General features: G+C 43.1%; 1 protein-coding gene across 2 annotated transcripts in view; it reads right to left on the minus strand.

Annotated features, from left to right (window-relative positions):
- LOC127435326 (PHD finger protein 21B-like) overlaps positions 1-16087 on the minus strand; it is a 111842-nt gene that overhangs the window by 18023 nt on the left and 77732 nt on the right. For both annotated transcript variants that reach the window (XM_051688733.1, XM_051688732.1), the window contains exons 3-5: positions 13172-13264; positions 12365-12712; positions 5849-5977 (exon numbers count right to left, since the gene is read on the minus strand). In XM_051688733.1, coding sequence (XP_051544693.1) covers positions 5849-5977; positions 12365-12712; positions 13172-13264 — 570 coding nt within the window. The remainder of the gene's footprint in view (positions 1-5848; positions 5978-12364; positions 12713-13171; positions 13265-16087) is intronic.

A 16087-nucleotide genomic window follows, 5' to 3' on the forward strand; every position in this document is an offset into this window, starting at 1 on the left:
GACTTTTCTTTTTTTTTGGCCAGACAGCATATATAAGCTTTATATCATGTGTCTGAAGCTGTTGCAGTTACCAGAACCAGTGCAACTGGTGGTACTAAAGCACAGAAAGCTGTTTTGATCACCAACATTAAACGCTGAAGTAACTCGAAGAAGAAATCCTGAAATCCAGCAGTGAAGATTTTTATTTCATCTGCATCAAATGCCTTAAAAACTGAAAAAAAAAAAAATAAAAAAAAATATTCGGTGAACATTCGTTTAGCTTTCTATGGGAAAGGGTCATTCGCCCGTGATTCACCTCTCATAATCGCATCGCGTTTGAAAAGGCCTTTATGCTGTCGAGAGCTATGCGTGCAGGACGCGTTGCTGTGCCAGGCAAAACTATACGCTTTATCCGTTTAAGATTTTGAACGTTTAATCAGGAAGCACTGTTCTTGTGAATATGAATGTGCCTTCCCCTGCCATCCTACGTTTTGGAAAATCGGCACAACACTGTGAGCCTACGGCCAACTACCAAGTTCAAATACAATGGGCCTCATTCCTGAAAATTCCGTACATATACGAAAGAACTGGGAGTAATTTCCATGTAAAATTGAGCTTCCCGAAAACTTTCCGCCGGATTCACAAACGCTCCGTATTCCCCAGATATTTTAGTACAACTTGTGCATGTAATTGAACTCCAAACGTTCATTAATAGAGCACGCATGCATGTTCATTCACAATTATCATAATACACGCCCATCAGAACGCCATATAAGGAAAGCTTTAGACTCGCTAGTAAATGAGAATAGGAAGCTTTTAACATCTATGCGAACAGTAATATTTTTTTTTTTTTTATTGCATTCACATCGTAAAATATTGATTTAGCAAACACTCTAAAAAGAAAGTGAGGAACTTACAATCATCTTAGCTGTCATCAGAGGTTCTTTTGTGAATTAAACAGTCCAAGATTAATACAAATGGTTTGACATGAAGCTTTAGTGTAAAAAATGTTCAGTTCATGCCGACAGGTCACAGAAGGATGTCCTTCTCTGGTTCAGTTGAGTGTATCGCCAGCATCATTGGAGAAACTTCTCGAGTAAATCCAAGACTATACAGGGATATACTTGTAACAGGAACAATCTTCAAAAGAATTGATAGAATGCCTGAAGAAGGTCTTTGACCGAAACATTGTAAGATATTGCAGATTTAAAAGCTATACGACAGTGTGCGGGCTCGTTCTTTTTTTTTTTTTTTCAGTTGTATTGTTTACACACCTGCCCCTGATGTGTTCATTTATGGTTTACCACTGACCATACATCAACTGAACGTGATTTAGCGATGCCTATACTAAATTATGAAATATAAATAATAGAGCTTATTTAAAAAAAAAACATTCCAGCCAGTCACGTTAGAGGGCATTATTATTATTATTATTATTTCTCTCGAGAAAATCAAATGCAAACCCATGTCAAGAACTTCTATTGGAAATAAGCAGAGTTGGGGGAAAAAAACTATACTTTGAAAAAATAAATGCAAGCAGCAAAAAGCTTTTTTTCTTCTTCTTTTTTTATCATTTATGTTATTTTTTTAAGGTTAATTTCACAATTTAATTAGTAATTATTGTTTCCATTACTTATTTAATTTTACTTCTATTAAAATTTAGTCATGGCAGTTTGTCTGAAAGAATCCAACACGTTCGGATGTCTTACGCATGATTTACACATGGTTGGGAGCAGGGAAATCTTTCATGAATCCAAAAATTTACGTCAGACCAGCTTTACTAACAATTTACAAAAACATTCGTTCTGCTCGTGTTTCATGAATGAGGGCCAATGTCTTTTGGAGGCCCCCAGAAATGCAGAGGCCCTAGGCAATTACCGAGTCTGACTATAGCTAGCACCAGCCCTGCAAAAGCTCATTATTAATTACTTAAAGACTACATGGAATATTTATACTTTTAAAAGTTCATTTATCTCTCTGCAGGACCATTTAAAATGAACTAGTGAAGGCAAAAGGTGATTAAAAATGGTGAAATGGTGGCCAGTTACAGCACCTAAAATATATACCTCCTCTTATATATTTTAATCTAAAATCTTGATGTGGACAAAAATTCCCTGGCCACATTATGCATCATTTGCAAAGTGCCAAGATGCTACAATGAGCCATTTTGAAGAAGACCATGTCACTGGATTTGAAGTTTGAGAGGTTCATGACACTGCATCTTTAAAAGATATTAAAGATTTTTGTTTGAGGCACATAGTAGCAAGTAAACAAAAAATCCAAAAGTAGAAGGGTATTATTAACTTCTAATTTAACCAATCCCTAAAACAAAATAAATTTGGTTCCCTATCTGTCACTCACTCGACGTTGTGTCAATGCAGTGACACTAGGCGTCACTCTTGGGAGCCCCAAACACCTCTGCTTTTTGAAAAAAGGCCAATGGGAATTGGCGAGTGGAATTTGCATGCCACTCCCCTGGACATACGGGTATAAAAGGAGCTGGTATGCAACCACTCATTCAGATTTTCTCTTCGGAGCTGATCGGTTCTGTTCATTGAGCTGAATTCATCCGCCGAGTTCATTCACCTCATCTGCTGGATTTACAGCGCATTTCAGTGTCTTCTCTCCCTCTGCACCCGTGGAGTGCAGAGAACACCCCTGGGCGCTTCGGTAGAACAACAAAAAAAGAGTATATTCTAAAAGAGTATATTTTCAATTCTAAAAGAGCGGCACACACGGAACTTCTTTTTAAAAATGCCTTTCCGCTTGTGTGTTATTCCTGGTTGCGGTCGTTATCTCTCTGCTTCTGACGGCCACGATCGCTGTCTTACATGTCTGGGCGCTGCCCACGTGGAGACTTTGTTTGTGGATGGGTCTTGTCCTCATTGCGAGAACATGACCATGGCAACATTGCGGTCACGGCTTGCCTTCGTAAGAAAGCAAGACATCACAGCGGCTCCCCGCCTCAGTCCTTCTACCTATGGGTATGAGGCCATGTCGGTTAGCACTGGGGACTCAAATGGGACCACCTCCATCGGGTAACCCCCCACGGACCTCCCATTCCTCTGCATGCTTGCTTGCCCCGGTCAGGCTCTCGGATGAGACCGCCAGCTCGTCTCAGGGTGAGTTCGACCTTGTATTCAGGGCCCGGGAAGATGATGAGCTATCGAGCGCAGCATCGGAGAGCGGGCTCGTCCACTCTGACGTCAAAAGAGCATGCACCGCTCATGGCCGCGCCCCACCCCGGTTCCTTTCTTCCCGAAAGTGCATGAGGAGCTGACAAGATCATGGGGGGCACCTTTTACTACCCAGTCCCGATCTTTCAGCTCCCCCGCTCTCACTACCCTTGATGGTGGGGCGGCCAAGGGGTATTCAGTGATCCCCCAGGTGGATAAGGCGCTCGCGGTGCACTTGTGCACGCAGAGTGCCACCACCTGGCACGGGTGCCCGAAGCACCCATCCAGGGCCTGTAGGTTTACGTCGTCTCTGAAGGCTAAGGCCTACGGTGCCACTGGACAAGCTACCTCCGCCCTGCACACCATGGCTCTCCTGCAGGTACACCAAGCCAAGGCGCTAAAAGAGCTGCACGAGGGTAGTTCTGACCTGGGATTGATGCAGGAACTGCGCTCGGCGACCGACCTCGCTCTCCGGGCGACGAAGGTCACAGCGTGGTCTCTCGGGCAGGCAATGTCCACCCTGGTGGTCCAGGAATGCCACCTTTGGCTCAACCTGGTCGACATGAGAGAGGCTGACAAGGCACGGTTCCTTAACGCCCCCATCTCCCAGGTTGGCCTGTTCGGGACACCGTCGAGGACTTTGCTCAGCATTTCTCAGCGGTGAAGCAGCAGACGGAGGTCATTCAACATATCCTGCCCCGGTGCGGCTCAAGACCCCGCACCCCGTCTGCTCGCCAAGGGTGTCCTCCTGCAGCAACAGCACCGGCTCCACCGCAGCCCACCCCCGCGGCCCGGCCCTGGCATGGAGCCCACCGCAGTCTCATGGCCGGCCGCCAAGAACCCTAGGAAGGCTTCGAAGCGCCCCTGAGACGGGCGACCCAGGGATGAGGAGACCCGCTTCTACGGAACTGGTAGACAGACCACTCCATCCCCTGGTGGAGGGCCGGGAGGAGAATCTTTTGTTTCATTTTTCGCCGCATGCCCAAGAGGCTGCGGTACCCAAAACTTCAACAAAAGAGTGGTTTCCTTGTTCTCTGGGTCACATGTCAGGTGTGCATGGCTGTCGTCACAACCGCCGTCTACCGTCCCATTTTGGCCCTGCGGAGGTTCCGGCCGTTGATCCAGGGTAAGCACGTGTTGGTCCGGACAGACAACACGGCAATGGTAGCGTACATCAACTGTCAAGGTGGTCTACACTCCTGTTACATGTCACAACTCGCCCGCCGTCTCCTCCTCTGGAGTCAGCAGCGCCTCAATTCGCTACGAGCCACTCACATCCCGGGCGACCTCAACACCGCAGCGGACGTGCTGTCACGACAGGTTACGCTCAGGGGAGAGTGGAGACTCCACCCCCAGGTGGTCCAGCTGATTTGGAGTCAATTTGGTCGAGCACAGGTAGACCTGTTTGCTTCCCGGGAATCCTCCCACTGCCCGCTTTGGTACGCCCTGACCGAGGCACCCCTCAGTATAGACATGCTGGCACACAGCTGGCCCCCTGGACTATGCAAATATGCATTTCCCCCAGTGAGCCTACTTGCACAGACCCTGTGCAAGGTCAGGGAGGACGAGGAGCAGATCGTCCTAGTAGCACCCTTCTGGCCCACCCAGACGTGGTTCTCAGACCTCACACTCTTCACGACACCTCTGTGCGGGGTGTGGTCTCCGCGGTGTCTTCCCCTTGGGAGTGACACCCCCCCGACATAGACATTTATGGCCCCAAGTCGGTTAACAAATTCTACTCTTTTTGGGGAGAAAAAAGAGGAAAAGAGGCCACGGCTGGGCTAGACCATCCCTATTTTTTGGACAGTCGACTTGTTCCTGAAGGACCGTTTGACACTCATTTGTATAGGGACCCCTAGTGTCACTATATCGACACAACGTCGAGTGAGTGACAGATAGGGAACATCCTGGTTACTTTCGTAACCTCCGTTCCCTGATGGAGGGAACGAGACTTTGTGTCCCTCTTGCCACAATGCTGATCTACCCGCTGAAATGGCCGGGACCTTGTCTCGGCTCCTCAGCACAAAACCTGAATGAGTGGTTGCATACCAGCTCCTTTTATACCCGTATGTCCGGGGGAGTGGCATGCACATTTTTTTTTAAAAGCAGAGGTGTTTGGGGCTCCCAAGTGTGACCCCTAGTGTCACTACATCGACACAATGTCTCATTCCCTCCATCAGGGAATGGAGGTTATAAAAGTAACCAGGACGTTTTCAGTGATGTATTGCATGTTGTTGTGAATTCATTAAACTTGTCACCAAGGCAACATTAGCTAGCTGGCTAACAGATAAGGCTTTGTCAGAATTTTTGTGACAGTCTTGGAAGCATCAGTAAGAACGGGTTGAAAATGACAAACCATCAATTTTGTACATCGTATGTCATTGTTTTCCAGCAAAAGTGTGTTTAAGAATATGGCTTTCATGGTTCAGCTTGATATTTTCCAGCTATTATTGCCAATGTTGAAGAAAACTTAATATTAAAAAATGTATAATTTTTTTTTTTTTTTTTTTGGCAAAATAAAACCATTTTTTGTGGTGAGGCCAGAGAAAATGTTGGCAGGGCAAGTAAAAATCCTGGCCTGATTGGTATGTAAAAGTACTGACCTAACTGGGCAAGAAGAAAAAATATTTTTTGTTGAGCTCTGAATGTGGATCAGACTTTAAAGTAACAGTCAAGACTAGACTTTAGTGTACCTCTGGATCCTCCTCTTTCTTTTTGGCTGGAGTCGAGGGATCAGGACTTGGCTCCTTTACAGGACTGTCAGTCTGTGAGGCTGGAGAACTTCTTGAATTACTGGGAATCTGTGGCTGAATGATTATAACCTGGAATAACATGTTAAACAGCTTTAAATAATCAGATGACAATCTCAACTTGATGGTATTAAAATATATCTAATCATATTAGAGTCAAAACTATGGCTGTTAAAGACCATTCAAAATACAATTCAGCTAATAGATAAAAACTTTATTGAACATGTTTCATATTGATTGCATCCTCTAAGACCACGTTTACACCTGGTATGAAGACACATCAGGTGATCTGATCACATGTGGTCATGTGAGACACATTGCTGTTTATACCTGGTCCCTCAAATGTGTCTCCTGTGACCACTTGTCTTAGGTTTTTAAGGGGAGGGTCTCTGATTTCATGACGAAATGTATCAAACAATATCTCAGTGTGTTACTGCATGATATGATGATAAACTGCAAAAAAATTTATAAAAGACAAAGACCCCATTTCCACCTGGTATTAAGATGCATCTCGGGTGATCTGTTCACATGTTGTCAGGTAAGAAACATTGCTGTTTAAACCTGGTGACTTAAATGCGTCTCCTGTGACACTTGTGTTCGGATTCAGAGGGGAGGGTCTCTGTTTCATGATGACATACATCAATCACTATGTCAGTGTGTTACTGCATGACAATAAAGCGCAACAAAGTCAGAAAAGATATTTAAAAATATTTAATCTAAACACAAACGCAACGGCAAGCAGAATTATCCATTATTTCCGTGTAATACCTGTATTAAAGGAGCTTCAGGTGTTCGTGCTTGTCATCTGTGTTGATTTCTGACACACTAAAGAAGATCCGTGAAGCTCTCGTGATTCTTTATGTATACGCTTTTTTAAATTTTCCGATCGGACAGTTATTTTCTTTTAAAGGCAAAGTATGTGGTTTCTGTGATCCAATCACAAAACATTTTAGGCCTCTTTAGACCTGAATTTAGGGGTGACCACATATGATCAGATCACCCGAAACGCATCTTTATACCAGGTGGAAACGGGGTCAAAGCGCAAAAAAAAAAAAAACATTGCACTGTTTTTCTAATGCAGTTGAAATGTAATCTAACCACAAATGCGACAATTTGAGCAGAATTGTCAGTTATTTTAGAATTACCTGTATTAACTGATATTCCGATGTGTGTGCTTCTCATCTGTCACTGCATGTTGATATACGACTCAGTTAAGAATATCCGTCAAGTTCTCGAGCCTGCATATGTATTCACTTTTTACATTTTCGATTGGTTATTTCCTTTTAAAGCCACATGTAACCAGCAAAGTTTACATTCTTGGTGGTTGATTGACAGGTGATGGGGTGGGGCTTTGCTGATGTCTGGGATGCATTCAGGATGGATAAACGGTTCACACCTTAAATGTGATGTGTGTACCTCCGTATGTGGTTTTTGTGATCCGATCACAAAATGTTTTTGGACCCTGTTAACACAAGACTGAAGTTCAGCCATATAACTCTATGTGGTGCAAACTGATCTTGTTATCTGTTAGCCAATCGACTCACTCACAGGTGACATGTTGAGGCAATTGGCTCGCATGGTTTAAGATGATTGGTCCTTTGACATGTAATCTGGTAGCCAATCAACTTATGTCTTTCTCTTTGTCTAACATTTAAATAGCTCAGTTTTGCAGATTAGCCAGTTTCACTGCAGCACGTTTTTCTCTGAAACCCAGCTCCAATTGTCTAGATCTGCTACATGGGGATTCTATGTATGTCTGTTTGTGCAGCAACATGTCCTGCATGCTCGATGCAGCATGTCTTACATTTTGTCTAACTATGCAGCAACAGCAGCATGTCCACATGCTTAACTCAGTATTTCTGTGTATGCTCTAACAGTAACAAGTGTCCATACTTGCTCTGCTGCAGAGGCGTAGCAGATCTAGTCCACCAAGTCCACCAAGACCAATATCCTGTCAACATATCATACCCACGTTACATGCTAAATCTTTCCGAAGGTTGGCATGACTGAACTGTATAGTGCGGGCCACATGTGATCAGATCACCCGAAACACATTAACAGCTTAATACAAGCTGTATACGGGGTCTTAGTTACACAAGGTTAAAGACATTAAGGTATGATTTTCTATAAAGCTGCGTTTAAAATGGGTACTGTAGTCCAAATTCAAAATATTGGATAGAGTTGACTCCCCCACCCCCTCCTCCCCAGACTCCAAGCTCATGCAGGTTGCCAGGTTGAGGACACGCAACAAGAACAAGCAAACTGACAATGGCAAGCGACGAGCCTTACACTGTAAGTTGATCAAACATTTGCAATGTTTTTATTGTTTGCAAATTATAAAGCAGCTCATGTGGATTTTTTATAACTATGTCAATGTTAGCTAGATGTATTGCTGGCTTCCATGGCTGCAGCACACTGTGTTTGCCCGTTAACTTGTTTTAAATCTGGCAACCCGGGGTGTTGAAATACTATTGGGAAATGGGCAGTGGGCGGGATCACACAGGCCAAAACACAAACAGAAATTCCGGCCCAGAATGGACATTTCAAAGTAGAATATACTGGCTGAAGCATTGTTTTCGGAGAAGCCAGTATTTCAACTTAGCATGTTTCCTAAATCTTTGATAACATATTATGATAATGTTATGCTTTAGTACAGTAAATCAGAATCAGAATGAGAATCAGAATGAGCTTTATTGCCAAGTATGCTTACACATACAACGAATTTGTCTTGGTGACAGGAGCTTCCAGTGTACAACAATACAAAAACAATACAAAAACAGCAGCAAGACATAGATAATAATAAAAAATAAAAAATAATTATACACATACGTACAGACACACACATACATACATACACACATACACATGGGTAGTGCAAATCTAATACAATCTGTTATGTACAATGTAATTACAAATCTGTTTTGTACAGTGCAAATGATTTTTCTATTTTTTTTTTTTTTTTTAGAGGAATGAAATGGCAGAAGAGGTTGGATGTGTTTGATAAATATAAGAAAGACTAAACTGTGTATTGCACATAGTTATTGCTCAATAGGGCAATTTAACTGTCCATGAGATGGATAGCCTGAGGGAAAAAACTGTTCCTGTGCCTGACGGTTCTGGTGCTCAGAGCTTTTAAGCATCAGCCAGAAGGCAACAGTTCAAAAAGGTAGTGGGCAGGGTGAGTGGGGTCCAGAGTGATTTTTCCAGCCTTTTTCCTCACTCTGGAAGTGTATAGTTCTTGAAGGGGGGCAGGGGGCAACCAATAATCCTCTCAGCAGTCCGAACTGTCCTTTGTAGTCTTCTGATGTCTGATTTCATAGCTGAACCAAACCAAGCAGTTATTGAAGTGCAGAGGACAGACTCAATGACTGCTGAGTAGAACTGTATCAGCAGCGCCTGTGGCAGTTTGAATATCCTCAGCTGGCAAAGGAAGTACAACCTCTGCTGGGCCTTTTTCACAATGGAGTCAATGTGGGTCTCCCACTTCAGGTCCTGTGAGATGGTAGTGCCAAGGAACCTGAATGACTCCACTGCTGCCACAGTGCTGTTTAGAATGGTGAGGGGGGTCAGTGTTGGGGTGTTCCTCCTAAAGTCCACAATCATCTCCACTGTTTTGAGCATGTTCAGCTCAAGGTTGTTTTGACTGCACCAGACAGCCAGCTGTTTAACCTCCCTACTGTTTGCAGACTCATCGTCATCTCGGATGAGGCCGATGACAGTGGTGTCATCTGCAAACTCCAGGAGCTTGACGGAGGGATCCTTGGCGATGCAGTCATTGGTGTAGAGGGAGAAGAGTAGTGGGGAGAGCACACATCCCTGGGGAGCACCAGCACTGATTCTATAGGTGCTGGAAGTGAGTTTCCCCTGTCTCACAAGCTGCTGCCTGTTCGTCAGAAAGCTGGTAATCCACTGACAGATAGACATGGGAACAGAGAGTTGGTGTAATTTATTCTGGTGTATAGCTGGGATGATGGTGTTGAAAGTCGAACTGAAGTCCACAAAAAGGATCCTTGCATATGTCCCTGGTCTGTCCAGATGTTGCAGGATATGATGCAATCCCATGTTGACTGCATCATCCACAGACCTGTTTGCTCGATAAGCAAATTGAAGGGGATCGAGAAAGGGTCCAGTGATGTTCTTCAGGTGGGCCAACACCAGTCTCTCAAATGATTTCATGACACAGACGTCAGGGTGACAGGTCTGTAGTCATTAAGTCCTGTGATTTTTGGTTCCTTTGGGATGGGGATGATAGTGGAACGTTTGAAGCAGCATGGGACTTCAAACACTCCAGTGATCTATTGAAGATCTGTGTGAAGATGGGGGCCAGCTGGTTAGCACAGGATCTAAGACATGCAGGTGAAACGCCATCTGGGCCCTGTGCTTTCCTTATCCTTTATTTTCACAAGACACGGCTCACATCATCTTCACAGATCTTAAGTGCCAGTTGAGTAGCAGGAGGGGGAGGAGGGGGTTGCAGGAGGTGTTGGTGTTTGTGTGAAGTGAAGGTCAGAGTGGGTGTGGGGTGTGAGATTGGGTCTTTCAAATCTACAGTAGAACACATTCAGGTCGTCAGCCAGTTGTTGGTCCACCACAGGGTTGGGGGCAGGAGTCCTGTAATTCGAAAGTTGTTTCATGCCACTCCACACTGATGCAGGGTCGTTAGCTGAAAACTTGTTTTTCAGCTACTCAGAGTATCTTCTTTTAGCCACTCTGATTCCCTTATTCAGTGTTTTCCTGGCCTGATTGTACAAGACTTTTTCCCCAACTCTGTAAGCATCCTCTTTGGCCTGATGAAGCTGCCTGAGTTCCGCTGTAAACTATGGTTTGTCATTGTTAAATGTTAAATAAGTCCTAGTAGGAATGCATATATCCTCACAAAAACTGATATATGATGTAACAGTATCTGTGAGCTCGTCCAGATTGGTGTCTGCAGCCTCAAAAACACTCCAATCAGTGCAGTCAAAGCAGGCTTTAGTTCCAGCTCTGCTTTGTTGGTCCATCTCTTTAAAGTCCTTAATACAGGCTTAGCAGATTTTAATTTCTGTCTGTAGGCTGGAAGAAGATGAACCAGACAGTGATCAGATAGTCCCAAAGCTGCTCTAGGAATAGAGCGATATGCATCCTTTATTGTTGTGTAGCAATGATCCAGTATATTCCTGTCTCTGGTTGGGCATGTAATGTGGTGTTTGTATTTGGGCAGTTCACGTGTGAGGTTTGCTTTGTTAAAATCCCCAAGAATAATAATAACTGAGTCCGGGTATTGTTGTTCCGTGTCTGTGATTTGATCAGCCAGCTGTTGTAGTGCGGCATTCAAACACGCGTTTGGCGCGATATACACACTCACCAGAATAAACGAGGAAAACTCCCGTGGGGAGTAGAAAGGCTTACAGTTAATAAAGAGTGCTTCCAAATTAGGACAGCACATCTTCTTTAACGTTGTTACATCTGTACACCAACTTTCATTGATGTAAAAGCATGTTCCACCGTCTCTCGTTTTCCCCGTTAACTCCGCGATGTGATCCGCTCTGAACAGCTGAAAGCCTGGCATATGTAACGCACTGTCCGGAATGGCTTCACTAAGCCAGGTTTCTGTGAAGCACAAGGCAGCAGAGTTTGAAAAGTCCTTGTTTGTGTGGGTGAGGAGATGTAGTTCGTCCGTTTTGTTAGGGAGAGAGTGGAGATTCGCTAGATGAATGCTCGGCAGCGTTGTTCGAAAGCCCCGCTGACAGAGTTTGACCAGCGTGCCTGCTCGCTTCCCTCGCCTGCGTCTCATAGCGCGTTTAAACAACACAGCCACGCCTCCGACTAAAATGTCAAACAAAACGTCCGAATATTCAAAATCCAGGAAAAGATTGACTGGTGTATGCTGTCGAATGTTCAGCAGTTCGTCTCTGGTAAAACTGACTGAAAAAGATTACTAAACACAGGACAAACAAACAAAAATAGCAAAACAATAGAAGCGCTCCACACCGAGGCGGCCATCGTGATATATTTTTCTTTTTTCTTTTCTTTTTTTATATTACATATTGCACCTTTAAGCTTTGAGTTACTCAGAAAGTTACTTGAAAATGATGCCAGACGTGGTCATAGAAATGCAAGCAAACATACATACATATAGATATGAACATAATTCATGTTTAAAATATATTCTACATAAATAATATTATTTTGGAAACATGTGTAACCCAAGTAATGTACTTAAAAATAATTAACTTAAAAGTCAGAAATTATAATCTGATAACATGAATAAAAATGTTATGTGTTACATTACATTTTGACTAAAAAGTTAGGATTACAGTAACTAATTACTTTTTAATCAGATTACGCCCAACACCAACAGGTGTAAAGAAGGCCAGTGTGACACTCACTGAAGTTCAGCACTGATTTATTATCCAGATGAACAGCGTTATTTTGAGTGTTTATTGGGAAAGTTGAGTAGGTGATGAGAGATATTCTGACCTTGCTGTCTGGACTAAAGATCAGCGGTTGAACTTTAATTGCTTCAGTGACTCCTGACACCCCGTGTGCTGCGGGTGAGGCCGCTGAGATGATGGCGTACGCCACACCGGCACTGGCGGAGGTGCTGGATGCACCAGGCATGGACAGGGGTGGTGAGGAACTGTCCTCTTGCGTGTTGGACAGTCTGTCGTGGCTGACGGTGCTGTTGGCAGTGGGCAGAGATGCGCCCTGGCTCTTGGGACTGACCACAGCCCTGCCCTGTGACACGCTCCACATCTGACCCGACTGCTGCAAATCGCTGCATGGGCTGAGAGGAAGGCTGTCTGGAATGAGGGTCTTTGGCCTGACCTGAAGACACATGAACCATTGGTTAAGTCCATCAGGAGATACCAACACCAGATAAGTCTTGTCTATGGGTAAAAGTATTTTAATCTCTTGGGAGGAATAATAGAATACATCAATGAAAACAGTTGTATATGGCAATTCATTTTTATTTTTTCTGTACTGCCTCTCTCTAGTCATATAGACAGAAGAACAAACTAAAGTTCATATGCACTTTGTTTGTAGATTTATTAATTAATTCAATTCAATTAATTCATGAAGATTTGTTAGTTGTATTTTCTATTAAATGAAAACAAAAGGCATTTCCCAACTGTATTATATACAACTATTTTTATTAAATGTTTTTTTTTTTTTTTTGTCTTCCCTTTGCAATATGGAAATAAATGTAAAAAATATGGCACTTTAAGACATGTATCTAAATGTAAAACATTGACATTGAAGCATTTATTTAGTGTATTGCACTACCTGAGGTAGCACGCTGGGTGAGTGTCCGGCGAGTCGCTGTAGTGAGCTGACATGAGGCACCTTGATAGGGATCGCTGTGAGTGCTCCAAACATCTGTTTGAAGAGAGTGATTAAACTTTATTAGTAATCATCTGCTCAAACAAAACATACCATATCAATTCATTTTTATGACTTTTTTTCAAGACTTTTTACTTTTATTTTATAGCCATTGCACTCACAAAGAGCAACATTTGTAAAATTACAAAATTACTGGTGAAAATGTTTATTGACAAAGGGTTTTTTGATTTTGTCAACGATAATGAAGAAGTGACTAAAAATATGCATCAAAAACAATAATAAAAATAAGTTCATTAAAACATACTGTTGAGGAAAATAAGACAAGAAAAATGCAGCAAGATAGAAACAATGCATTAAGAACATTTTATTTCCTTTTTTCTTTGTTTTTTTCTTCTCCATGTTTTAACAGAGTAAAATGTACTACAATCAATGGATATGACATGACAAAATATTGGCTACATTTAAAAGGACATTTTTGTCAAAAGATAATATTATGGCTAAAATATAAAAACTGTGTAAAAACTGACACTGAGCTTAACTAGAAAACTCTAGATTAACAATAGAAATTTCCATTACTTTTTTAAGATTCTAGTAACTTCCATGACTTTTCGAGGCCTGCAATTTTTTTCTTTTTTTTTTTTTTTTCAGTTTTCATAACCTATGAACCCTGATGGAAAGATGTTGGAATATTTTTGATTACTCTAATCAATATATCCTTTCATTCATTTATTCAGTTTAGAATAAGGAAGCAGATAAACTGACACAACTGTGATGTGAGAGGACTGTGAGAAACACGACTGAAACTCAAAGACCATGTCTGCAGCATGACGCAGAATACAGGCGCTATGTATGCTTGACCATTCTTTCCAATGTAAGAAGCATGGATGCTCTCTGAAGATTTTTTGTTTCACAGTGAAAACTTATCAATGAATTATTATGTAATGTATGTCAGTGACAGTAAGAGTCTAATTACCTGTAAATATTTGAGCACATAGCCGAATATGTATTATGCATGCAAATATTATGCCCAAAACAACAATAACGCAATAGCCTTTCCGGTTTCAATTTGTTTATTCCGCAATAAACTGTAACCGAGTGATAATGTACAAAAACATAATTTTTTAGGTTCATAGTGACCACATCTGCCAATCTCCATAAAAGCATTAAATAAGTTAAGTATGGAGTGCCACAAGGCTCTGTATTAGGTCCTCTGCTTTTCTCCTTGCACGTTTCCTTTAGGAGACATTTTCAGGAAATTTTATTTTCCATGTTATTTCAATAACTCAGCTATATACTGTATAAATGTATTGATAATATCTGATTAAACTTTCCAGCTCTCAAATTTAGTAATGTGAATTAATGATTAGGGATTTGCACAGTAACTGTTTGTAATATCCGGATAACCGCGAGGGTTCATGAACAGTTATTCAGTTATTTGTCAAATAAAGGAATAAAGAGGTATATAAACTGTGTCACGTTTAAGTATGTTTTTGTTCATGTTTTGATTTCATGTCTTTTATGTTAATAGTTTAGTTCCTGTTTTATAGTCATGTGTTCATGTCATTTGATTTCCTGTTCCCTCATGTGATCCTGTCATGTGTTTCCCCTGTTCATGTGTCTTGTTTTCATTGGTTCATTGTTTGATTGTCTTGTGATTGATTGTCATTGTCATGTGTTTGCCCATGTCCATGTATTTAAGCACTCGTTTTTGCCATTGTCTGGTGTCAAGTACCGTTGGTGTAACGTTGTCTAGTCAAGTCAAGTCATTTATGTTTTGGATTCACGTTTTTGGAAGTAATTTATGTTTGTTTGGTTTTGGATTTCACATTGTAAATAAACTGCACTTGGGTTCTTCACTTCATCATCGTCTTCATCTGCCTGTCATTGCAAGTGACGTTACAGAATACTTGACCCACTATGAACCCAGCAGATACGTCAGGGGAATCGTCCCCTTGAGGATTATGTTTCTGATTTTTGTGGACTTTGCTACCAGGTTGGTTTTAATGAGATCGCCCTCAAAGACATTTTCCGGGCAGGCTTGAGTGAGCCTGGCGGTCGGATTACCCTCAGTCTGGCTCAATACCTTGACTTTGCCCTACAGCTGAGTGGATCCAACTTCACTGTAGGAACGGAGTATGCCAGCACTCCTACAGTTGCCACCATGCCAGAGTTCACCGTCATGACCACAACGTCAGACTCCACCATCAAGGGTACCATGCCACAATTCTCCATCAAGGTCGACGAGCCAGAGTCCAACATCATGGTCGCTGAGCCAAGGTCCCACGTCATGGTCACCAAGCCAGGGTCCCACGTCATGGTCACCGAGCCAGAGTGCCACATCATGGTCGCAGAGCTTGCGCCACCTTCTGCCCCAGATCCCGAGTCTGCTCCATGCTATGTCACAACCACACCTGAGTCTGCTCAATGCCATGTCACAGCCAAGCATCAGTCTGTTCCATGCCATGTCACAGGTTCGCCTCTGGTCCACGAGCCAACGGCCACGCCTGCCACGGTCAACGAGCCAACACCCACGCCTGCCAAGGCCAGCGAACCAGCATTGCAAGCCTCATCCGTCCAAGAGCCAGCGTTGCAAGCCTCGTCCGTCCAAGAGCCAGCGTTGCAAGCCTCGTCCATCCAAGTGCAAGCATTGCAAGCCTCATCCGTCCTAGAGCCAGCTCTCACTGGGCTATTGGACCTGGAGTTGGTTCCCACCCTTGTGCCCACCCTGAGTTCTCCTGATCAGCCGGTTCCCCCCAAGTCACCAGCTCAACCATCGACACCCTGTGACATCTCAGACATGGAGAACTTCCAGCCCTCCGACTCCGCCTAGACCCTCCGAGCCCTGGACTCCGCCTTGGC

The sequence above is a fragment of the Myxocyprinus asiaticus genome, chromosome 45 (genome assembly GCF_019703515.2).
Source record: "Myxocyprinus asiaticus isolate MX2 ecotype Aquarium Trade chromosome 45, UBuf_Myxa_2, whole genome shotgun sequence".
In the NCBI taxonomy this organism is placed as follows: domain Eukaryota; kingdom Metazoa; phylum Chordata; class Actinopteri; order Cypriniformes; family Catostomidae; genus Myxocyprinus; species Myxocyprinus asiaticus.